This window comes from Tachypleus tridentatus, chromosome 7 (assembly GCF_004210375.1).
Source record: "Tachypleus tridentatus isolate NWPU-2018 chromosome 7, ASM421037v1, whole genome shotgun sequence".
NCBI lineage: Eukaryota > Metazoa > Arthropoda > Merostomata > Xiphosura > Limulidae > Tachypleus > Tachypleus tridentatus.
Window position 1 is genome coordinate 135,637,662 of NC_134831.1, and position 27,401 is coordinate 135,665,062.

At 32.9% G+C, this 27,401-nt stretch overlaps 1 protein-coding gene across 4 annotated transcripts in view; it reads left to right on the forward strand.

Moving 5' to 3' along the window:
• The first annotated feature begins 294 nt into the window (after positions 1 to 294).
• Positions 295 to 27,401, forward strand: part of LOC143256665 (uncharacterized) — a 66,836-nt gene continuing 39,729 nt past the window's right edge. For 2 of the 4 annotated variants that reach the window (XM_076514169.1, XM_076514170.1), the window contains exons 1-4: positions 295 to 929; positions 13,731 to 14,751; positions 20,493 to 20,667; positions 25,238 to 25,322. In XM_076514169.1, the coding sequence (XP_076370284.1) occupies positions 13,943 to 14,751; positions 20,493 to 20,667; positions 25,238 to 25,322 (1,069 nt within the window). In that variant the 5' untranslated portion in view covers positions 295 to 929; positions 13,731 to 13,942. The remainder of the gene's footprint in view (positions 930 to 13,730; positions 14,752 to 20,492; positions 20,668 to 25,237; positions 25,323 to 27,401) is intronic. The other 2 variants (XM_076514171.1, XM_076514172.1) reach the window with 1 other exon arrangement.

The following is a 27,401-nucleotide window of genomic DNA, read 5'->3' on the forward strand; positions in this document are numbered from 1 at the left end:
TCAATTGCAGTATTTCCCATAGAATTTTGGGTGTCAGGATATATTTTCTTGTAAAACAGAGAAGAATGAAGTTCTTTAAATCTCGTACATTTGAGCTTTCTACAATAAAACTCACTAGTTGCATCATTTATTAAAGGCTTAATGCCCATTAACATTTTACTTACCTTCAATATACTTTAGCAGTGTAAGACTAGAGGGAAGGCAGCTGGTCATCACCACCCACCGCCAACTCTTGGGCTACTCTTGTACCAACGAATAGTGGGATTGACCGTTATATTATAACGCCCCCACGGCTGGGAGGGCGAGCATGTTTTGGCACGACGCGGGCACGAACCCGCGACCCTCGGATTACGAGTCGCACGCCTTACGCGCTAGGCCATGCCAGGCCAGTTTAACATTGTCGGTAAACTGTTTCACAAATTTTTTATCTGATTTCCCTTTTTTAATACAATTAAATTAGGAAGCTATGTTTGTCTGTTGCTAAGCCAAAAGCTGCACTATGAGCTGTAAGTGCTCTGACCATCATTGGTGTTTAAAAAACTTATTTTTAACGTTACAAGTCCTTTCAACTACCATCAGAAGTCCCAATGAAAGAAAATTTTGTAAAAGTGAATTTCTTTTTAACTAGAACGCATATTTCTTATATTTATATTTAAAATTCTTGACAGGAAATAATACAAATTATAAGTTCAATGTTTGTAGAATAAATATAAAAGATAATTAAAATGATTTATAGTTAAAATTGACACCTAGTGTCATTACTTTCATGTTAAAATATGGTGGTGTTATATATTGTGAGAAATTGCGGAAAGTATTGGGCTTAAAATCGTGTTAAATTTTAAAATATAAGACTTCTGGTACTGTTTTTGAGGAAGGCGTTAAGTCATTGACGGGTATGCTCCATAACAGAAAATTTATGTTCTTTACAGGTTAGTAATTTGTAGTGTGTTTAAAATGAGATTTTATCTAGTTCTAAATAAATATGCTTTTGACGTTGTGACGCGTTTCTAGTAGTAGTAATGAGTAATAGACACAATAGTGTATTAATATTACAAATGATATCGTAATAGTAGTGGCCTATTGTGGTTGAGGTAATGAAAGTTCTGAATATAGAACTACTGGTACTAATACTAGTAACAATAATAATAATATCTAATTCCAGTGTTTTAGTTATTGATTGACATTAATGTTAATAATATGATGAGTACTTCTAAGCTTTGCCTAAGGATAAACATAGTTATGTGCTGTTATATATTGAATATTGTCGCCATGGTGAAGTTATTGTAAGAGATTTATCCAAATAATTATGTTTAATAGATTTTAAAATATGGCAAGTAAAGTTATTTGGGGTAGCAAAGACATCATGTAATATATTTGTGTGCACTTGAAGCACATTGATAACATATAATAGACTTCATAGTTCCTAATTTTTTCAATGGAACCATTTAGTATAACTAAAGTGGAATTTTAGATGAGGTACACTATATGTATACAAAAAAAATCTAAGTTTGTAATACAGGATTGATATGTTTTTATGTGTAGCATTTCCTCTGTACATATGCAGGTGAATTACATTAATAACTAAGTTTTGTGTGATGCTTGTGGAATTGTTTTAACTTGTAAATTTTTGAAAAAAGCCTTTAACTTCATGTTCTTGTTGAAATTAGTGGCAGTTGTAGAGACACTAGGGATCATGTATCAAATTTTAAAAGTTAACTTCCAAAGCTATAGAATCTGTTATGTGTGTGTGTGCGTTTTCTTATGGGAAAGCCACATTGGGTTCTCTGTTATGTGAGAAAAATTTTGTGTGGAAAAAAATGCATAGAAGAATGTTAATATAAATGAAGTTTGGAACATTTTGATAGTTTTCGTAACATAGGTGAAAAGGATTGTATTCATTTCAAATGCTAGCATAACAACTGAAAGCCTTTTTCAAAATAAATTTAAAAAAAATTGAAGGTCTAATAATTGTAAAATCCAGCTTGTAAGATTATCAAATTCTCTTGTAAATTGTAATATGAAAGGTTTTAAAGTTTAAAAAAATTAATAAACTGAAGTTGTGAAATATTTGAGAAAAACATCTTTTTTCCAAGGGATAAAATGCTAAAAAATAATTTTTATTGAATATCTGCTTTCCTTTTTTGTTTCTTGTATTTAGAAAAGTCAAAAATAATTTTGAAATTTATATATTGAGAAAGTGAGATAAACTTCACTGAGAACTTGGTTGTTTTCAGTTTTAAAACAATTTAAATGTATAATGGTTGTTTATCATATTATTTACATTAAATGCTTTTTTTTTTCAGATAGGGCACACGGATACAGAACATTGTTTTTAAAGTCAGTAGAATATGACAGTATATAAATGTTTTTAAAAATTGTCTGATTAGTAAGATGCAAAATACTAAAATGTTTCTTTTCTGTTTTTTAGAAGCTGTTAGATTTTTGTATGAAATGAATAATCTGAATATGTATATGACAATTAATAATTATATTTGAATAACTATACATATATGTATATATAGGGAGAGAGAGAGAGAAACTTGATGAAAAGTTATTTATCCAATTATGAGAAAAACCAACTACTTTTTTTTTCACCTTTCATGACAAATGCTGTGAAGTAAAAAAAAGCTATTTATAAAAAATATTGTTACAAATCATTGTATGAAATCCTAAAAAATAATTTTACTATTTTTTAAAAATTTTGCAAAATCTGTGTTATGTTTGGACAAAATACTGTATCTATCAAAACAGCATTATAAGCAGCCTGGTTTGTCAGGAATGGCATATACTGTACCTCAGTGCATAAATTCATTCATATAATTGTTTTTTAACAACTATGAACATTTTACAGCATGCCATATTAAATACCTTCATACAAAAGTGATATCTTGTGATTTTTAATTAATTTACATTTATTAATGAAATAACATGGTGTATTATATACATGTTTCAAGTTTTGGGAAATTTTTATTATCTTATATAGTCTTCTTAGATGTGGTACTCAATCTTATTTAGTCTTTATATCAGGGATGGCCAAACTTACATGGCTTAATGTAAGAGCCACAAATGATAAACTTCAGATGTTTGAGAGCCACAAGACATGAACAAATATTACACACACATTTTTATTGTTACATGTACATTTGTTACATAAATTTTATATAAATATTAAGACATGTACATAATAATATTTAGTCATGTACATAGTTTTTAAACTGTTAATTTGTACTACTTTCAATAATTACAAAGTACACATATATGTGTGTGTGTATATGTATATATATATATACCAAAAGTTTTCAAAATCCTGGCTGATTATTGTTTTAACTGTATTGAGCGTATTTAATACGGTAATGAGCTATGGAAACATCTAATAAAAATATGCAAATTTGCATTTTATTTAACATTAAATGAGACTGCCAAAAATAAAAATAATATTGGTAAAAGCAGATATTTTAATGATATTTACTTGTCTTAATAAATATCTGGTCAAAACATGGAAGAAAATATGTAAAACAATAAAATTAGAGATATTTTAATCAGATACCACCTTACAAAATGTTAGTCTTATCATAATATTTTTCTGACACAAACAGACATTGATACAATTATCAGGCTATTTACTGCTATTAAAGGTCTTGTGAACTTCTTAGTTGTGAGTCATTGAAATTCTGGTTGATATGCTGTCAAGGCTGTACGAATTAGCTCTGTCAGGTGTTGATTTGTAAGGATTGCATGATGCTGCAACTCCACAAACTTCATTACAGAGTACAGTGATTCACAGCAGAATGTTGTGTTGAAAATTGAAATAAGTCGCACACTGGCTTTCTTCAGTTCAGGATATTTTATTTCTGGAACTTGCTTCCAGAACTCAATTGTGGAATGGGATTTAAGGATCATCTTTAGACCCAGGTTCTCCTGTAGTTCTATTAGTTCCATTTCCACAGCAGATTATTCTGTAACCAGAGGTTCGAGAATTGGATGATGATCATTGATCACATCAACTATGAATGGATTTACAAGAAAGGCAAAGCAGGGCTTCAGCTTTTGCAAGTCCTCAAACCTGTCTAGGAAATTATCAAGCAGTCCTTGTAACTTATCTTTGAATTCTTCCAGTTTGTGATCTTTTATTTCAATATCAGGGAATGTATTTACTCTCCTTTTGAGATTGGGAAAGTAACTGAAGTTTCTGGACAATATGTCTCTTTGAAAAAGTCTTATTTTATTCTGAAAGCTGAAAATTGTCTGATTAAGAGCAGAAACAATCTTATCCTTTCTCTGGAGTTGCCAAGTTGAGAGTTTGTAGATGATTCATTATATCAATAAGGAGCATTTGATTTTGCATCCATTCATCATTTCCCAGTTGAGGATAGAATCTTTTCTTTTCTTCAAGAAAAGTAATAATAGGCTCAAACAGATCCACAAACCTATTTAAGACATTGCTAGTTGACAGCCACTTCACAATGCAGTAGAAAGAGACATCACTGGGTTTATCTTCAAGCTCCAATTCTTCAATACAATTTTTGAACTGTTAGTGGGTCTTCCCATTTAAGTGAATGAAACTAACAATTTCAAGAACAAATTTCATAAAATCTTCATGCTTGAGGTATCTGGCTGCCAGGTGTTCAAGATGAATAATGTAATGAACAGGGAGAAACTCTGGAAAGCTGGATCATTTTTCATAAGTGCAGTTAATCCTGCATTTTTCCCCACCATTGCATGAGTTCCACCTGTTGCAACACTGACGAGCTTATACAGTGGAATATCAGCATTTGTTAAGGCTCTGTCAAGTGCATTTTTAATGTCAACACCTAAAGCTTTTTTTTTTAGAGCCACCAAGTCCCAACATCTCTTCTTTCACAGTTATATCAGAGGAAACATAACGAACAAATACTGCCAGTTGTGGGTTATCTTGTATGTCTGTAGAGTCATCAATGGTTAAGCTGAATGTAAGGGAATTCTTTAAATCATTTTACATTTTGCCTGCAACATCAACACTGATCTGGGAGATACGTCTATTTGTAGTGTGGCATGAAGCAGGTGTTTATGCTATTAGTTACTGAAGTTTTGTGTTATTTGGATCTAACACTACAATAACTTCAGCTATATTCTTAACAAATTCACCATCAGAATATAGGCATTTAGCACAAGCCTGTATTCCATGATATAACAAAACTAACTTCAATCATTATATCAAGTTCTTTACCGAACATTGTCAACAGTGTCTGCTGGATATTTAGTGATGATTTTAACACAGTTAACTTGTTTTTCCATAATTCTGATTCAGAGAGATAATCAGATGAAAGGTTTTTGTGATTTGTTTCATAGTGGCATTTCAAGTTACTGGCTTGGAATGACTGAGTAACACATTGCAGATAAGACAGAAGGGTTTATCTCCTTTAATGGTAAATGCAAAATTTTCCTCCCACTTTGGCTTAAAATTTCTATTTTCATCTTCATACTTTCACTTCTTACAATTTGATAACGCCATCTTCATTCACAGACACTTTTATAAAATTAAAGCGAAAACAAACAATAAGCTCCAACATGTGCAATGCAACCAAACTCTACAGCACCCAGTATCACACTAACACTCTGCTAATATCACTGCCAGCAACACAGCCACACATGCCACAATCATGTGATTCATAAGCCATGCTTGCTAAAACTAACATTGTCAGCACCGGCTTGTATGATTACTAATTCTCCAGCACAATTCTTCTGTAATCCTTGCTTGTATGATTACTGATTCTCCAGCACAGTTCCTCTGTAGTCCTTGCTTGTATGATTACTGATTCTCCAGCACAGTTCCTCTGTAGTCCTTGCTTGTATGATTACTGATTCTCCAGCACAGCTCCTCTGTAGTCCTTGCTTGTATGATTACTGATTCTCCAGCACAGTTCCTCTGTAGTCCTTTCTTGTATGATTACTGATTCTCCAGCAAAATTCCTCTGTAGCCTTTCTTGTATGATTACTGATTCTTCAGCGCAATTCCTCTGTAATTTTTGCTAGTGTGATTAGTAATTCTCTAGCACAATTCCTCTCTAATCCTTGCTTGTACTATTACTGATTCTCTAGCACAATTCCTCTCTAATCCTTGCTTGTACTATTACTGATTCTTTAGCACAATTCCTCTGTAATCCTTGCTTGTACTATTACTGATTCTTCAGCACAATTCTTCTCTAATCCTTGCTTGTACTATTACTGATTCTTCAGCACAATTCTTCTCTAATCCTTGCTTGTACTATTACTGATTCTTCAGCACAATTCTTCTCTAATCCTTGCTTGTACTATTACTGATTCTTCAGCACAATTCTTCTCTAATCCTTGCTTGTACTATTACTGATTTTTCAGCACAATTCCTCTCTAATCCTTGCTTGTACTATTACTGATTCTCTAGTACAGTTCCTCTGTAATCATTGCTGATGTGAAATTCCTTTAATCCCTGACTCGAATCTAACATTAAAATTAGGATTTAAATTCTTAAATATATTTACTCATCATGAACATTAAACTTACATTTTAATCCAGTGGACTCTCATTTTATACCCAGTAAATAATTATAAAGCTTCAAAATTTTTTATTTACCATTTACATTAAGTGTGATGCAAAAAAGAGGTCAGCCAACATATTTCAATGTGCCACACTCTGTGTGTCAAAGAGCCACATATGGCTCATAAGCTGCAGTTTGGCCACTCCTGCTCTATGTGCAGACAAAAATAATTCAATTATATTGTTGTATTAATGTAAATGTTTGTTAGTGTGTGTAATTGGGGATTTGTGAACTAAAGTGATTTTTTTATGTGTAGTTTGAAATTTAGGGGTGTGCCTTTTTAAATGTTTGTGTTTATGCTCTAAACTTCTGTAGGTCATTTTTATTGGCAAAGTATGATGGTAAAACTGTTTTTGTGGAGAGGTATGATTTCTACAATTCTGACAAAACTGTCATTAGGATTAAGAGGGATTATAAAGGTTCTTAGCTCAAGTAATCAAATGTGCTTGTTTTGTGGGTACTTTCACTTAAAAAAAAAAAAAAGAGAAGGAGAGATGTATAATATTATTTCTTTAAAATTTTTTAAAAGGGAACTTTAGTATGAAAGTAAAAAGTATATCTAATAGGGCTAATGTTTTCTCTTTGCCAATGAAAATGATTTTTTAAGAAAGATTATATGGGAGTTTTCTCTATTTTCTGTTTATCTTGTAATTTTGTAGTAAGGAATGAGAAAGTACTTGAACATGAGGATATTTATCTGAAAACCTTGGAAAATCTTAGCATATGTTTAGAATCAGCATTTGTGTACAGTTACGAATGTTACAAGAGTGAGTAGCCCAGCATTCCAGATCTGGAGTTCATTGTAGTTTTTCATGATGAGAAAGTTGTGTACTTGTTCAGTACATTCTGGTGTAAGAATTCTTACATAATATCTTTTTGAGGTATGCTGAAAGGCAATGTTATCATTGTTGGCAGGGTGTATGAGGAAGGATTATTTTTGTAAATACCTTGAGTTTGAAAAAGACTATACGTATCTACCAAAGCATTTCTAAGCCTATCAGCACTGTATTTCTTACATTCTTTTCCAAGATTACATTATTTCTTAACAACTACTAAACACACAAATGCATATTTTGTAGAACCAGCTATAGTACACAACCAATATATATAAATTAGGAAATTAATGCTTAAAAAAAAACTTTGAATTTATAGAGATTTTCTGCTGAAATGTCCATTTTAGAGCTTATAATTCTTAAATTTTTTAATTACTGAATGTTCTAAAATAAACTGATGTACACTCATTTTCAAGAAAGATGTTTTATTGTTGATCTGTAGAAAAAACAGACATTGTGCATGCATGACATGTTTGACAAAAATTTGGACTTTAGTTGAAGAATTCTCTCAAGAATTAAAAAATTTTATGAAAAACAGGAAATTATGAATTTAAATAAATGAAATTGGGATAATTATCAACAGTTTTATATAGTGAGTTTTACTTTACCTTATTCCTTCCTCTCATCTTTTTGTTTTAATGGTGTAGAAGTTAATTGTATTTTATATCAATTTAGCATACTAAAAGGTGAAAACAAAATGCAACATCTTTTTAATACCTTGATATCATCTTTGTTTGTATGGTCTTTGTTTAGTAAAGAAATTATTTTGAACATGGCAAGCGAGGTTAAAAAGCTCTTGCATCTGTACACGGTATATTAAGTGAGAGATTTTTTATAAAAGTCGTTCCTTTGTTCATTAATGTGTGTTTAAATCATTATATATTTCAAACATTAAGTTTGAAATATAGTTTGTTTCACTTAAGATAAAACAAGATGTGTGTCCACGCCCTCTGAAATTGAAATAGAATAAAGTATACAAAGATTAAAGGCCTGTGCTCTGAAGATATTGGTAATTCTGCAGACCTATATGTCTGTGAATACACATTTGTATGTTCTGGTTGTTCAAATACTTAGAAGTTTTGGAGACAATGCTCTAAAGATTTTGGACATTTTGCAAGTTCTAGTGAATGAGTTAGTGGAAAAATAACTTTTTATTCCAAAACATACTTACCTCTTCTTATACTAACTTGCATTGGTCTGATTTTATTCTCCACATACTTGCCCTTGACAATATATGTCTCATGTCACTCTCCACCTACAGTGAAGTACCCTCTATTCTGGTACTGTGTATTAATACTTAATTCATGTTGTATTATCACCTTTTGTCAACAGAGCAGTGACTAATGAGTTTCTTTGTACTATTACTGTTGGAGATACTTTTATCAATTTTCATGTTACCCACTTTATTTTCATTTAAAAAAAATTAATTTGGCAAGCTGATATATGACGTGAATTCTGGAATATTGTTTCCATCATGGAGGAAAATTAGCATGAAGGGACAGCTATGCCTTGTTTGCAATGTTTGTTCAAACAACATGCTTTTGTCTACCACCATCAGGTGGACACACATTTAAACTCTCAAAGAATAGATCAACTCCTGGAAATTTGGGATTTTAGAATGGAGTCTATGGTTAACCTGAAGAGATCACAATTTTCTAAGATTTGTCTGGCTTTAACTACCATACTCAGTGATCACCAGGTCAGTTTGATGACAGTTTGGCATTTTAGCATGTTAGCATTTACATTGTTTTGATTGGCAGTTTTGTGGAGTAGAGATACATTGTCAGGGGGCATTTGTTTACAGGTCTGCTCTTTGTGAGTTACATGAGGTCCCTTTCTCTGACCTTGATATTTATGGGCATTCTTTTGAATCAAGGATTGATGTCACTCATTTGCATTCAATTCTGTCCTCATTGGCTTTTCAACATTCCTTGATTCCTATAGTGAGTTATAGTTCTGCCCCTATTTGAGTGTCCTGATCCTCAAAATCAGCCCTTTGGTGATATTGAAAATAGATTCTGTCCATATACAACTTGGTTCCTCTGCTTGGTTAGAATGCTTTCATTGGCATATGATTAACATATTCTTTGGGTGCTCTGTTCCAAGAAGTTCTGGACATGTGGAAAACCTTTACTATGTGTCCATGGATACAACAGTTCTTGCATAAGGATAAATCATTCCTCACTCTGCAGTGGAATTGTTTTACCAGGTCTGTGGATGACCGAGTTCAATGTCACTGATTTCTGTTTGCACTTTCCCAAAGCAGTTATTCCACTACTATCTGCATTTTGTGTGCAAGGGTCAGATGCTACAGTTCAGGGCTCTGCCCTTTGAACTAGTATCAGCCCCATATGTGTTATGTTGAATTGTTTGAGCTTTGTCATGTCACCTTCATTTGCTAAGTCCGGATACATATCATGATGAGCACACATAAAATCTCTTCAGTGGTCTTACAAGGCAAATGGATCATGAAAAGAAATTCACTGGATTCTCTAGTTTCTTTATTCAGGATCAGTATCTTCATTCTTGAGAAGTAATTAGATTGGAACAATACTATAATAGATGTTCCTCTGCCTCCACCTCAGCTGGAGATCCATCTCTTCACAGATGCCTTGTTTCAGGGATGAGGAGCATATCTCAGTTGTCTAGAATTTTAAAGCCTATGAGACAGACAACAAGGCTTCTCTTCACAATTTTGTAGAACTTTTCACTATTCCTAGAAACTGTCATACTTTGTTTTGACGATTCCTTGGTGGTATCTTACATTTCTTGCCAAGATGAACTTGGTCCAGGTCTCTTTGTTTTTAAATCTTTGATCTTCTTTATTGGGATAACTTTCATCATATAATCATACTAGCTTGTTATATTCTGGGGGCAATGAATTTGGTGGCAGATCAGTTGCTGTAACCCAGTCACATTCTTCCGACAGAACAGATGCTGCATCAGGAGGTTTGCTTTCAGTTCTGAACACTGATCAGTGCATATGCCACTCATTTGAACACTCAACTTCCAGCATTTTGGTTTCTGGTACATCACTGCAACAGATGTATTCAATCAAAACTGGATAGGATTACACATCTTTGCCTTTGTATGACTTATATGTTATCCAGGGTACAATTTGTTCAATTCCTTGTCAGGTTCCATTGAAAACACTGGACTGGCTGACTCAACCCTAGTTTCTGCTTCAGTGATACCTTTAGGAGTTTACACCTCGTCTGCTTCCTCTTTGGTAATCTCTATTGAGGTATTGAGGTTTAACTTTTAAGGTTGTCATGTATATGTTTCAGTCTTTGCATAGGTCCACAATGGACTCTTTCAGTGAAAAATCACACATATCGACAATAGTGTAGTGCGAGGAGGTTGAATCCACTTTATTCAGAAGTACCAACCTTCCCTCATTTTTTGATCTGGCTCTTTGATGAGAATTTTAAATTTTCCACAGTCATTTTATATAAGGCAACTTTATCAACTACCTTTAGAATACTGTAGATGAAACTTCTTTGAATCCCCAGAGCTTTCCAGCTTGTCAAGTGATTTTGTGTTTTTTGTTTAAAATGTCTGTTTCACTTTTCTAAGTGTAATATTACAATGGTATTACATGCTTTTACCCAACATCAATTTAAGCCCTTAGCCTTATGCACTATGTATCACCTTTTTATGGTTGCTACCCTGCAGATTTTGCTGGTCAGAGTTGTTTGTGTCGCATGTGCATAGGATGCTTTATCTTTCTACCTACGTCTTCCTATACTCAGGCAAGTTATTCTTTTGACCACTGTTTCTCACTTCTGTGACTGATCCAATAATTTATTGTGTCCAATGAGGGACTTGGAGTGTAATGTTGAAAGTACTAATACCTTTAGAGGTTTTAGACAATGACTTATTCATTGGAATCCTTCAATTTCATTGGATTTATAATTAGTTATTTTATCAGGGTGAGTATGAAATTGATTTGTATCACTTATTCTATGCTCTCTTTTGAAGTGAGGAGACTTCTGTTTGTAATATCTCATCTAATTCATCAAATGTCTTATGTTCATATCAGCCAATGTGTGAACTTCTTCCAATACTTTTATCTCACATTATTTTCATGATCTGGTATTATCTTCCTCTGAGGGTTTTTGCCAACCCCTACAGCTATCTTAACTGCATTCACTAGATTATGTGAAAATTATTACTAATAGTGTCTCTTTTCTACTTTCTATGGTCCCTTACCTCATTTTTTACACAGTATCCTACTTTGTGGCAAGTGTTGCCCATTCAGATGTGCTTTTATCAAATTGTTTCTGCACTAGCAACCATTAACACAATATACTTTAGCGAGGTTGCAATGCTTTGTAGAAATGAGGTGTTCTTTGAGACTACCTAAAGTGGGTTCGGCAACCTCTTTCCACACAGGGGCCAGAGGTTATGTCTGTGAGCAGATAGAGGGCCACATTAAATTACAAACTTGAATTCTTTTTTAGGACCACCACAGGCCGGGTTGATGTGATATTTCATCTGGGGACCGAGGGCTAAATAATTTCAGTTGGCTTGCTGCATCCGGTCCACAGGCCATACATTACCTACTGCTGACCTAGAAGCACAGCGGATGGTATTACTGTACTATGCTGGACCACCTCTCATGGACTGTTATGAGTAAAGCTTAAGGGAATACTGCCAATCCCTGCTGATCGTTGAATTGAATAAATTGGTGTTGGTTAGCTTTTAAAAATTTAGGGAACTTGGTTCACCTATTGCACTGTTTCCAGAGCATTGTTCCTCAAGACTTCTCAACATGTATTACTTCTCCAGATTTTACTAGAGGATGTAGGGACTCATTACCACACCTGGTTTACAGTCACTGGAGTGATGGACAGAAGTTGTTCCTCCAGAGTTCAAGTGAATTTCTGCCATTCTTGGAAAAGAGTGCAAAATTGGAGGCCTTTCTACCCAGGACTGTGTATGTTTTTTTTTTCCTAAATGTTGGTTAGAGAGGCACTAATCTGCAGGAGGCTACCTGTAATATCAGTTTGGGTTTGATGCTCTGCTATCCAGTTAGGTTGAATGTAGCCCTTTTTGATCAATATTGATTCAGCACCTTTCATTCTCTCCTCATAATTCTAAATGCAGAGTAGTTCCATTCTGAGTCCTTGGTTGAGAACAGTATGTTCTAAGTTCTTTCTATGTGGAATACTTGTCCACATGATTTGGGAGTTAGGATGAGTGTTCAGTAATTTCAGATCAGATGAGTTCTGTCTCCTTATGATGAGTATGACATACAGAATATCATCATTCCAAGTTTGGGGTGTTGCTTTTGAACTTCTTCAGGTTGATTAAAGGGTTTGCTCAGTTTGGTAACTGTTTACGTTCTCATTGTGATTCTGATGACTCAGAATGTGTCACTCTATAGTTTAGCTTAAGATTGGAATCCATTCTAAAGCTTAAATATTGTGTCCCAAGCCAATAACATGGGATTTAGGGACCATGGTTGTATAATTCTAACTCCAAACAGTGGAACCTAATTTATCTGGTTGGGACCTGACCCAAAGTGATAATGGATCATGTCAAATTCTACCTGCAGTTCATGAATTTGGTTCAGGGTGAAGAGTATACCTGTTTTGAATGCAGTGTAATTCCTCTACCAGGGTGCTAATCTTCTGTTGGCATGCCCACACACTATGCAGATGCATTTTGTATTAATAGCACCCTCACTTGCCCCTTAATCTTGTCAATGTGGGATTTTTGCTACAGTGGGAGAGAAAGTATGGTTTGGAAGTTAACATTTTCTTAACTCAAAAATGTTTTTTTGATTATACTTACTCCACACTAAGAGATGGTGTGAGAGATTGGATTGGATCACTCAAAAAAGTGATCACAGTATCTGAATGAGGTGCTTAAATACAGTATCAGAATAGAGGGTGTATTGACGTAGGTGGGGAATGTCACAAGACAGATATTGCCAAAAGCAATAAAGTGGGAAATAAAAGACTAGAGCATGTGAGAAAAAATCAGACAAATGTTCAGTTTGGCAAAGGAAGGAAACCCCAGCAGGAGTATTATTGAAAATACATTTTTGACATAAGAAAACTTTAACTTTGAAAGTTTTGTAGAAGAGATACATTTAATTCTGTACATGGTGGTCTTACTTTTTTAATTCTTTAGAATGTATTATAACAATGTTGTTTTTTTAAATAGAAAATGATAAAAACCTTATAACCTAAGCACTTTTAAAAGATGGATTTTTCTTCTTCAAGGGTTTCCAAAGAAAAAAGGTCCACACTTCATAAGTGATTAGGTTTATCATTTTATATTAAGAATTCTTGAATCTAGATGTTTCTATAACATCACAATTTTTTTTTAAATAGGTCATTGAACTTCATTGCAGTTCTGAAGAAGAGTAGTATTTTACAAAACTGCTGATTTTATGTACCTTTAAGAAGTATTTTAAAAGAGTACATGGTGCTTGAAGACTTAGTTATGGAAAAATTAAGGAAGTGGTTTTGAAGGATATATTTTTTTATGAATAGGAAAAGAATTTTGTTTTAACTTGATTCAAACAGTAATTAGATTACTAAGAATGGAAGACAGTGAAAAACATCAGGACAGTTTTACTGAAAATTCTATTCATACTAAACAGACTAGAAGGGAGGGAGAGAAACCCAAAGAACTTGATAAGGGTTCCAAGTGTTATGAAAATGAACGAGCATTTTTAAATAAAACAAACCAGTCTGTAACCCAAAGTATAGTGACTAGAGGCAAAAAACCTGATTTTCAATCACTACTGAAAGGAGGGATTGCTGCTACTATCAAAATGAAAAAATCATCACCATCAGACAACCAGAAGCAGACTCTGGAAGTTAATAAACCTGCTAATGATAAAGAACACTCAAAGAATAATTGTACTCCACTAGCTTCTAAAAAAGGTGTAGGTAAGAAGCTGGACAAATTACAGCAGGAGAAGGGTGAACATAGCCAGAAGGACCATGACTTTGCAAGTGATGAAATAGAATCAGTTGTATCTAGTAGAGGAGAGGTATCTTTAGATGAAAATACACAGGAGAGCTATGGAGAAGGATCCTTTTGTTCAGAGTCTTTAATTGATGGTGATCAACACAGTTGTAGAGAAAGGAGGCATGACTCAACTGACAAAAAAGATTTTTTAAAACAGAAGTCTAATTGTAGTTTTAGAAAACTGAGTAAGCAGTGTAATGTTAAAGCTATCAAGGCTAAAAAGAGGAAACGTTCATTGTCTGTAAGTTCTCAAGGTTCTGATCGTAGTCATAAAGATGGAGAAAGACCTCTAAAGAAGAGGAAAATTCCTAATCGACCTGGTATTGTCTTTGAACTTGGTGCAAAGCTTGAAGCCAAGGATTTTCAAGATAAGTGGTAAGTTGGCTTTCTTGTTATTTGTTTGTAATGGAAAGGAAAATGATATACCAGATCTTTTTGTTGACACTTTGAGTATTAGACAAAACAAAACTGTTTTAATTGAGCAGACACTTTCAGAAGCAGTTGTTTTCTTGAACCAAGCCGTTGGTTCATTTTTTCTCTTTCTATTTATGTATATTCAAGATGTTTTCTTTGATCCTCAAAAACTTTAACACCCCTGTCTAGTCTAAACATATTGAGTTTCCGTTATGCATAAGTTGATTAACAAGAATGTTTATGAAAATGTTCTTTGAACTGATTTTAAGTTCAGTCAATGGTGGAAAAAAGAGAAGATGAAAGTTACTTAGTCTGAGGTCTGAGTAAGACTAGACTTAAGAGCTTATGTATCTGGTATAATGAAACAAAGATGAAAACTGTTTACACATAAAATACAGGAGTACTTGCTGAATAGTATCCATTTTCCTGCTAAACGTTTTCAGGATTTTCTCTCTTTTTCTTTTACAACCACCTAGCAGTTATTTCTAATGTTTCTTAATATATCTTAGTGGAAGTGTTTGCCTTGCTCCTCTGAATATGCTCCCATGTTCTTCTTGAATTTATTAAGATGAGAGTCAAGGATATGGACTTTCAGAGACATCCTGCAGCCCATTTTGTCATAGTTCTTCATCAGAGCCTCAACCAGTTCCACATAATTTTTGGCCTTGTGATTGCCCAAGAAGCCCCTAACCACTGTGACAAAGCTGCCCCAAGCTTTTTTCTCCTACCTACTGAGCTTTGTGGGGAATTCTGTGCTCTCCAGGATCTTCTTTATTTGTGGTCCAATGAAGACACCAGCTTTGACCTTTGCTTCAGACAGCTCAAGAAAGAAGCCTCGAAAGTACTTGAAGGTTGCAGACTCCTTATCAAGAGCTGTGACAAATTGTTTCATAAGACCTAATTTTATGTGCACTGGTGGGAACAACACCTTATGGGGGTTCACTAGTGGCTAACATTCTTCACTTGACATTGTGCCTCCCCAGAGAGAACTTGGTCCATGTTAGCCAGTGCTTTTTGTCGCGGTGTGCTGCAGTGTTCCTGCTGTCCCAAAAGCAAAGATAACAGAGAAACTTGGTAAAGCCTCCTTGGAGACCCATCAGGAATACCACCATTTTGAACTCTCTGATAACCTCCCAGTCATACTCATCATACTTCAAGGCTTCTAGCAAGGTCTTGATGCTGTTTTATTCCTCTTTGAGGTGCATTGAAAGATATTTAAATTTTAAAAGGGCTAAAATTTGTATAATATAAAATCTTACTATTTAAGCAAGCAAAAATTGTCTGTCTTACCTTCTAGAGTTTTTTTTTGCAGTGCTCGCAGGTAAAATGAGGTGCTCAGGGTTTGTTCTGATCCCTGACAGGCATGCCGAAATATGCTTTGTAAGCTTCAGACATTTTAGCAGATGTTGTCACAGAGTACATTTTCACTCTTGTCTTGATAAGTTCATCACATACGTAGCAGAATGCATCTGGAGAATGCTTGCAGCTTCTTGATGCCATCTCTGACAAAACCAGATAGGTCTGTGTGTTCACTTAGGCAGAGAGAACTAATGATGATATATATATATATATATATATATACTATGGAAAGTTCTTGAAAATTCCAAAAGGTTCTTGAAAATTCTTGTGAGTTCTACAACATTCTAGAAAGTTCTTGAAAATTCTTGTAAGTTCGAGAAAATTCTCTATCAGCTACTCAGCACTGAATCTACGTGGAATGTTCTGGAAAATGGGTAAATTTGAACATTTCATTACCCAGGTCACAAAAGCAAAGTTTGAAGAGAAAAATAGGTCTTTTCCATTTACTTTAGGCATAAGCAATTGGGAAATAGCACTTTCTGCCCAGGAACAAGAAAAAGTAAACATTTTGTGAATGTAGTGTAATCCTCAGTTAGGACACAGTGAGGTGGTCATATGAGTCACTGAACATTTTTTTTGTGTGCACAGCACAAGTATTCACTAATTGGCTGTTATCCATATTCTTGTATAAGAAAGATAACTTGTAATGTTGTGAGACTGGTTTTTGTTTTGTGAATCAAGTAATAGCTTGGAGCTGCCACAACCTATCTGCACAGTATGCTCCGAATGCATGGTGTGCTTGCTCATGGACTACAGGGCCATGTGCAAGTCTGTTTTGTTTGTTTTAAATATTTTTATATTTAAAGTCAGGTTTGCTTTGAATTAGTTGTGAAGCATTGGAGAACATTTGTATCATTTTTAGTTACCCTAACAAGTTATGGCCCAGACAAATAAGTACCTTTGGTGTGAGTGCCACTAACAAAAGTTGTTTTTGTTGTGTGTTTTTTTGCAACTAGATGAGATGTTGAACCTTCTTGAAAGAAATAGGTGATCATTAGGGTGGTAGAGACTTATGAGTAAGATGCCATTGATGGATGAGCTCCATCAACAAGCTATTTCATCAACAGGTAATATGACAGAAATTCACAGGTGGAGATGAGGACGACAATCAGGTGCAAGATACGGAATCTCTCTATAAAAAGAGGTGATTAATAATCAAGCCAAATGTCAGGGGTGGGATGTCACTTGATGGATAACATCAGTAACATAGGTATATTATTTGCATTGCAGTGATAACCTGCATCAATAACAATGAAGAGAGGTGTAATATATATAGGATGATTAGGTTGAAGTTTGTGTCATGCCAGTTTGCTTGTGATACGCATCTGCCACTTTTGAGAGACTGACTGTGATTGTGCTTAAAGAGTTGTCATAAGAAAGATGCTTAGTACATGTGCATGATGTTTTGGTATTTAGCCAAAGATTTGAATCTGTCCATGTTTGTAAATGGAGTAAGAACTACAGAATCAAAGATGAAACCTGAGAAGTGTGCACTCATGCACACATCAGGAAGAGTTTTGTGGGCGTATCTTAAGTAAAGAATGCATTTTGGCTGATCCTGTAAAGATTGCAGAGGTTCAAGACTATCACCAAACCTTGATGAGAAATTCAAAGTGTTTTGGGGTTTTATTATTAAAATTAATTGCCAAACTTTAAAGATTGGCATACCAATGTTCACTCTCACTGAGGCTGATGAGCATTTCAGATGGACCAAAGGGTTGAGTATGTATTATTCTTCTTGAAGCATGTTTTAGTAGAAACACCTCTCCTGGCATATCTGCAGCATTATTGTGAATCCTTTGGATACTGATGATGGTGATAGTGGGGATTGAGCATTGCTGTTACAGTTTCATGAAAGGGCTAACTACAGGTATTACCTATTGAAGAGAAAATTACTTGGAATTGTGGTATTGATTAAACACTACCAACATTACTTCTACAACAGGAAATTTATCCTCATAATTTATCATACATCACTAAAGTGTTTAATGAACCTTTCAAAATCCAAAAGGTGTAATGGGACATTAAATTACAAAATTGAAGGGACTGTAGCTTTCTGCATGGTCAGACCATGTTTACCTGTTAGATGTACTGATCCAGGACATTGAATTGAGATAAAAGTCATTTTAGGTGTCATGCAGTAGATGGTTTTGGTGGTGACTGAATGCCAAAACTTACCCCTCAAGATCTCTGATAAGAGCAATTGAGAGACCAATAATTGACACAAACACTTCTTGATATACAACAATATATCTAGTACAGGTTGAGGAACCGAGTTTATTTGCACACCAACTTTTATATCTATCTGATCAACCAACTAGATATGGGAATCAAGCTGTGCTACAGTTAGTGTTCTCTCCACACTGACATCAGCAGGAACAGATTCTCAAGACCATGCATCATTTCAAGATTGGAGGTCATCAGGGTGCCAATGTTAGACATAATTTCTACTGAGAGGGTTTGAATCCTCGCACAGTGGAAAAATGGCTTAGACAGGGCAACTTCCATAAAATAACAGTTGATGCATTTTATTGTTGAAGAGTGCTTTTGTATTTCAGTGTTAGAAGGTTTTGTCTCATTGTTTAAGAGTATTTTCATGTATTTTGTTTTTTATTTAATGTTTATTGTGTGAGTATGGTATGGTATGCTAAAGGAAATGGATAGACTTTAACTAGTTTTTTTACTGCCTTGTAGTGCTGTTTTGGCTTTTGTACATGTGTGTTTTGTAAGGCATGTAGTTTTACTGGGATCAGGATAGTTATTTTGGTATTTTCAATGAGAAGCAATTAAAGTTTGATTTGTTTTGACACTATTCGAACTTGGGATGTCCAAGTGGATCTGGAGAGAAAAGGAGATATGTGGTATGGGGCTATACCATGTTTTTGCTCTCCACACAGCTAATATTATAATTTTTTATAGTACTCAATGTGGGTGCAGTAAGCTGCTCAGATGAATTACTTAACTTTCCCTTTCTCTAGTAAGCATGATACACATATTCACTAACTGACTATTAATTGTGTACTGTTACAAGAAAGATAACTTGTGATGTTGTGAGAGAGACAGTACTTGTGAGTTTAGGAATAATATTTAAACAACCAGAAATATAAGGCATCTATTGACGTTTCTTTTATCTAATTAAATTGTTGTTCCTCTACAAATAACAATGTTGGTGGTCTTTGGATTCAGGTGAGTCCCATTACTGCTTTCCCATGGTGCTACAGATTGACCAGGGGTACTGATAGTTTCTCTTGTTGTTCATATGGTGGCTTTTTTAATTGGCAGAAAGTTTCTACAGTGATTCAGTAGCATGGATGTCAAGAATAAGTTGAGCTCTCCTTCTTCCTAAGTGACTCCTTAGAATATTTATTAATAGTTGTGTACTTTCAAACATACCTCTTCTCTGAACTAAAGAAAAATTATTTCACCTGAAGAAAATACATCATATGTTTGTTCTGTTTAATACAAAAAAATGGTATAGTTTTATCAGTATTTGGGCTTTTTCATCTCAGATTATGATGGAATTGTTTTTCAGTTGTACTTGGCAAGACTGGAAAAGAAGTTTCCAAACAAATGTTAGACTGGAGATGATGTGAAAGTAGTGAAACTTGCTTCCATATAAATTTATTGTTGTTCTGTATTAGTGGGTTTAAACTTTATTGTAGAATAATTAACATGGTGGTATGTATTTATCTACTACTGATATATCTGATTGGTGTTATGACACCTGCATTGTTTTATTGCTGCTAATGTTTCTCTAGGTCTAGACTGTATACAGCATGAAGCAAGTAATACTGCAATGATAGTAATTCCTCTTTAACTGTCTGTATATGTTCAATGTGATCTTGGAGCCTGGCTAACTAATTTTTTTTCCTTTGATAACTTATGAGATGAAATCAACCAATTAATCTACAAGTTAATATCCAAATTAAGAAGAAAAAACTTTGCATTTGCCAAAGAATTTTTCCATGAAATCATGATTTCATAATACAAATCTTGATTTATGTTTAGATTATATACCTTCCTTGACATTATAAAACAAATATCAGTTCCGTTTTACATTGTCTAGAATGATAAAACTTCAGTGAAATTATTTGTCCAGATTGGGCACATAATTTAAATTTGTGTGCTTCTGACATGAGTTTTCAAAACATTTGGCATTGAGTACACATTAATTAACATTGCTTTGGTAAAAACTGTGTAGTAAAATTGCACAAAGAGAATTATTTCATCTTTGCCTGAATGTAGAGGAGTGCATTGTTCATTTTGTTAACTGTAATTTCATCTGATTTTAAAAGGATGTTTATTACAAATCATTGAGCTTTATTTTTCTGTCTTTGGGACAGGTATCCAGCTAAAATAATTGCAATAGATGATGATGATTGTGAAGTTTTGGTTCATTATGAACGATGGAGTGCAAGATTCGATGAATGGATGTCGATGGATAGTCCTTGTTTGAGACCACTTCATCATGCACACACGAGGAAAGAGGAAAAAGAGCGTTCTGGAAAGCAAGAACTGGTATATTTCTCTAGAATGTTTAATATATATATTTGTTAATATTAACATCCTGCCTATAACTGTTTTATGATTAGCTCAGCATGGTCATTAATTTTATACATTGGTATAAAGTGTTTGAAAAATTACTATCTCTGTTATTTGAAAGTACTTAATTTGTCTAATATTCACATAAACTGTCTAATGGCAGTAATGGTGATTCATTATTTTCAGTGGCGGCGCTAGGATATTTTCGTTGGGGGTGGGATGAGGTAAACTGTGGAGGGGTTTCCCAAAATGCCATCAATATGAAGTATAGATGGTGAATTATAATAATGTAAATATCAAGGTACATTTCAAAAAGGTGTGCTATTTTGAACTGTGTTTTCAATGCAGTTTTCATTGGAAACTCATACTCTGATTAATAATTCATTATTACAAATTAGAAATAATCTGTTTATGAAAATATGCGTATATGTAAAAGTGGAAGCTCACCTAAATTCCACCTAAGGTAATACAGAATAATAAAGAAAATCAAGATTAGCTGAGATTGAACATTTAATATACCATTAAGAGTAAAGCTACAAATCAAAAGAAATATAACATAAAGACATAGTTTACATAGCAGAAACGAATTATCCCATGTGGAGTTAATACACTCTGAGGAAAAGTAAGGTCACTATCAGGCTAACTATCTTTCATCATGTTGTGTTTATAGTCAATATTACATCAAAAAAATGTGCATGTTCTGGTGATTGGTAGCAAATGTGTCTATAACAGTATCAATATCGAGTTGTTTTGCCCTCCTGTAGTTTACTGATATGACAGCAAGGTTGCTGGTGCAGTTGTTACCACTGCTGTTATGCAAGTATGTCTTAAGAAGCTATGTTTTACTTTTCAATAAAAGATAAATGAAATTAATGGGTAAATACCTGTGAAACCTTTGGTTTATCAAGTAAAATCCCTGGTGATCTGTTGTAACTTGAAATTAACGTGGTTGTCTAATCTTCGTCAAAGCTCAAGATAGAATGGCATTACATAGGGAGCAGCAATACAGTGCATGAGTTTTAGTGCATTCAGTGCATTGCTATGGGACGCATGACACATACTTCCATCTTGATGAAGGCGTTGAGTTCTACAGATCTATGTCTCTTTGATGTTAATTGTTAAGCAACAACGATAATTGTGTTTTCCATATTTTATGAATATATGTAGGTAACAATATTGGGGGGCTGGGCACCACCACCTGATTATTTTTTATTCAGCAGGTTTCTTTTTCAGCTGTTAACAATAAAGTAAACATGTGCACTAGATGTGAACATTTTAGAAGTAGAAATTTCTCAGGAGAAGTACATTTGTACTTTGTGGTCACTACAAAAAAAAGAACAGTATTACCTTTTTTTAACAGTGTTTATGAGTGATCAAACTGGCAAAATGTATATAGAATTAGGGTAGAGAAAATAAAATATAAAGTTTTAGTGGATAAAAGCATGTGATATTTATGTAGGAGGTTTTAAAAATTATACAAATTAAATTTTATAATTTTCTGATAAAGAAAAATATTTCTAATCTTAGACTGAAAATCACTTTGAACTTGAAGCAGTCAATACTTTTGTTCCATGTATATACTTATGGACAAATTTTTAGTAAAAATACTTAATTAAAAATGTTTTTTGTTTACAAAAGACTTGTAATATTTGCTAAATGCTTTAGAATTTTCAGGAAGATATACAAAATGTGTTAAAATTTATAGTATGGATAGTCTTTGATATAAAGACTATCCATACTGCAGAGAACCTGCAGATTTTTGGCTTTAATAAACCAGTTTTTCTTGTTTCTATAGCAAGACAGCATATTGGCTTCTGTACTGTATCCTGCTGGTCAAATTCCTCAGTGTAGGAGCGTACACATTGTCTCATTCTAAAACATGAAAAAGTAGTCCATTGAAGCCAAAACTAAGAGGCATTGTAATAATAAGTAGTCATGATTGTGTTTTAAACATCAATTGTTTGAAGTAAGAAACACCTTGGTTCTGACATTCTAGCATAAAACTTTCTGACTGGCATGAGATGTTTATCATACTTGCTTTAAGAAATAACATGAAATAAAAAGTATGTTGGCCAGCTTTTAGTTTGGTGTTGGTTTTATTTTGTATGAATCCATTGCTGATTCTTACATAGAGCACTAATACAAACATGGATTTGTAAATGATATACTTTCTTAATGTGATCATTAATCCAAAATGTTTATTATTAGCAGAATATACATGTTGTCAATCTGTTTGACCTATCACATATTGAAGAAGTAATACTGACTCTATTTCCAAACGTATAAACTGTATCTTTATGAAATCTTGAATGGTTTAATCAATAGTATGAGCTTGTTGTACACACACATTCAGACATGTTACTAAAGTTTTTGTGTTAAACATATTCCTGAATTGTCTGACTCAAACTTTGAAAAGTCAGAGTGCAAGATGATTTTTATGTGAAGAATAAAAACTTAATGTTCATTGTACAGCTTACAAATTACATTTGCTTAACCACCAGTACAAATTACATTTGCTTAACCACCAGTACAAATTACATTTGCTTAACCACCAGAGCCTTTGAAATGCATATCTTATTTTTCTTTCCAGTATCCTGGTTATATCTTGTGTTTACTGTTGCTAAGTTATCAGTGTAGGGTAAACTGAAATGTTGATGAGACTGACATTAAATGATTATTATCGTTTTGAATGGCATTCTGTACAAGGTCAGTGAATGCACACTTTGTCCTCCAGCCGTGTGTATAAATCTAATTTGGGATTTTTGTTTTAATTTGTGAGGCTGTGTAAAGCTATGAAAACCCCTAGTTTTGATGGTGATCATGGTGGCATTCATTGCCATAATTTCCTTTATAGTAGTCTCTAACTGTTGTTAATTATGTGTGAAGCCATCTTATTTCATTTATAGACATATTATTCAGACATATAGGATTTGTTATTCAGACTAGAACTTTGAGGAGAGAGTATATGTGTGTTTCTCATTTAAACTACATTGTTATATAATTAATAGTGACTTTTAAAGTTATTGCATAATTCTACTACTGCTGAAATTATGTTACTCTTCATAATTTATTGTGTTCCACGACTGTTAACTTTCACACCTGGATGGGTGTTGTTTTCCTCAAGGACAAAATTGCAACATTGAATAAAGAAAAATTATAGAAAATAAATTTGTGCTCATTTTGCACATATGTAAAAAGCTTCAGAGTAGAAATTTATTATTTTCAAGAAGTTTTATTTATTTAATTGTATACATAAATCACAAATTGTGATCATGGGTTAATTTCTTCACTCTCTCAATAAAAGGATTAGTGTCTGTGAATTTTCTGAATGTATTCTGAGTATAACATGGTAATAGTAGTTATATAATTTCAATAAAAGTGTAGTTTTATCTTTTTTTTAGCCAATCACTGTTTCTCAACCCTTGTTGACATGGTGTGGTGATTGCTAACATCTCAGTTTTGAGAAGTTATTGACCACCAGTTTAAATGTTATGAAGATTGTTTTTCTGTTCATTTTGTCTTTAAGAGTCAAAATGTTTGTTTTCTTTTAGTGGAGGTTCACATACAAGTGAAATAAAGTTATAAAAGCTTAACTTTGTGATATGCTGCTAAATTACACATATTTGAAACAACTTTCAATATAGTTACAATCTTGATGTTTTTAAATGTTTGCTTTATCATTTTGTGCTTGATTTGTATTACGATGTTGAAGTGTGATAAAAAGAGAAATGTTTGGAACTCCGTGAAGTAGCCTCAGTTAAATCATTTTGCCCTTGGCCTTATTGAGTTTTCTTTTGTTGACAAGGCTGCTGTGTTAGGCTTCATTTGAATTAGGCTATTATATGAGGGTTAGTAACTACTGTCTGAATGGGCAAAGAAAAAAAATATGAAATGAAATGTATAAGCTAATGATTATGTATTTAAAACTTATTACAGGTATTTAATTTAGGTATGGTAGAAAGTGTTTAGTTTATATTAGTGATTGTAATTACAAAATTGTGTACATTGTTTTTTTTCAAATGAAAAATTATTTACAGTTATATAAGTTACAAACTTTATAGGAAAGTTTCAAAAGAATGTTGGGAGACATAAAGAATTAGTAATTAAAATATTTAACAAGGGTTAACCTTTTTGTTTCTTACAAAGATATATATCACAATGAAATCTTTTTCAAATTTCAAAGCTATAAATTCATACAATTATCACATGTAAAAAATATTTTACCCTTTGAAGCTAATTAATCAATAAACTGTAATTCTGAAATTTGAAACTATTTCATCCAATAGATGAATCAAATTTAACACACCAGGGTCTTGCAGAGTTAAACTTATTGGGTACTTCAAATATAGCAGTTTTCTTCATTAAAAACTACAGATTGTTTGGATATTAACAGTTATTAACATTCAGCTTAATTAAATGTCTATTTTTCTGCTTTGTGAATTACTTTTCTTCTTTAAATAGTTAAACATATTCTATATATATTTGCCAACTTTTAATAAGTAGGCTGTTTGATTTATTAAAAAAAGGTATTTTTGAATGTTTTCAGAAACACAAAGTAGGAGATGAGGTTCTTGCAAGGTGGGCAGATAGAAAAATGTATCCAGCAAAAATTTCTGAAATATATGACGATGGTTAGTAAGAATTTATCCAATATAAAAAACAGAGTATATATTTAAACAAGTGTGATGTTTTTTAAGTTATTAGAAGAAGTTATCAAGCTCTTACAAAAGGCACAGATAAAACCTGCTAAATGATGAAGATCTCTTAAATATACCTCTCTAAACTTTATTTAAACCTCACATCTTGTAACCTTGCAAATTTTGTAGTAAGTCAACAGAAATGTTAATTGAACTTTTAAAGTAGTTTATTAGTAGTTGTGTGTGTGTATGTTTTCATGTGAAGGAAATGTAAGTAATTACTGTATGTAAAAAGATAAATAAAAAGTGTTAATTTTAACGAGTATTTATTTAAATATTTCTGTACTTTTGACATCTGACAATATGAAGCATTTTTCCCACTATAATATTGATGACATTATACATGACAGTATCGAGTTTAAACATATCATTTGTTATATTAATCTCCAGCTCACATAACAAATTAGTAGATATTTGTAAAATACTTATTTGAACTTTGTGTCCAGGTATGGCCTAATGGTTATTATGGTGGTCTGTGGATGAAAATTCCATAGTTTGTGTCCTATTGCAGTTAAAAAACAAAGGATGGTGTCCTGCACTTTGAGGTTGTGTGTTGTATATGTGATGATCAACTTCTGTTGTTCAATTCAAGCAGCTTAAGAGTTAATCATGAGTGCTTTTGATAAGTTACTTCCATATAATCTATAAGTTCAAAATTAAGAATGGCTACCACAGGTAACCCATTTATGTCTTTGCACAAATATCTAAAGTAATCCTAATTTCAGCTTGCTTCTGAGTTTAAAAAACGTTTATTCAAATTTTTCACTTTTGGGTACTTGCAAAGCAAAAAGGTTTCTAAAAATAAGTTGCATCAACAAAATTTTAGACTAATTTTATATTGTAAAGTTTGTTATATATAAAATGAGTAAATATTAAATTTTAGACCTTTCTGATCTTGAAAAGGAACCTTAATGAAATTGATATATATATATATTTGTTTGCATTTTTACACTGTTAGAGCATGAAATATGGGGTATAATCCTTTTCTTCCTAGGAATTCATTTCTTTATTATCATATTCAAATGCTTATATGCAAAGCATTAGATAAAAATACATTATTTAAATATTATGTAAAACCAGTTTTATGTCTTTTTTTTGTATGTGTGTGTGTCACAAGTTATTTTTGGAACTAGTTTAACCAGTTTTTATAAAATTTAATAGGATAACTTAAATGTACTTTGTTCAAAGATTGAGAAATGGATAAACAATTGAGTAAATGATGAGTGTTTGTCAACTATTTCAGTATTTAATACAGAAAACTGATATCAAACAAAACAAATGTTTAGTGCTGCATATGGTGTGGCTGCCTTTGATTATTTCCTGCATTTAGTACATCTGCAAGATGAATTATATAAATGTACACCATTCTACCATTTGTATAAAGTCAATGAAATAAATGCTGCATAGGACATGAATACATTAAAATAAATTGTGATGTAATTTAGGCATCTTTCTATATAACAAGATGTGTTGAAAATGTCTTTACTTGAAGAAATTGTGAGTCTGTTAAAATATTACATCAGCTTTTTTGTCTAGTTAGGTTGAATATAAAAGTGGGAATAAACTAAATTAATTAATTTTTAGTTATAAAATAAACTTACAACACTTAATATAGGTGAATTCTGAAAGAGGTTAGTATTTAGTCACAACTGTCAATTATCTGGAGAATTCTTGTAACTATCCTTCTATAGTGTTTTTCTTCTTACACAGTTATATAGATATATTTGTAAAAATGGAATTGTATTAATATCACATTTTATTATTTTATTATGAAAATGTACAACAATGAGATTAGTATTAAATGTACAGTCTGCTTTACTTAGAAGTGCATGATATACTGGTTACAGCATGCATATCATTTCTATTGTTTATATGGCATTTAAGTAAAGTAACTTGTAAGCTAGTTAACATTTATGGCACAGGTTGATTCCTTCAGTACTGAATGCAATTTTAAAATTTTATTCACACATGTAATGGAGCACAGTAATTTACTTTAAGGTCTTTTCAAAGCTA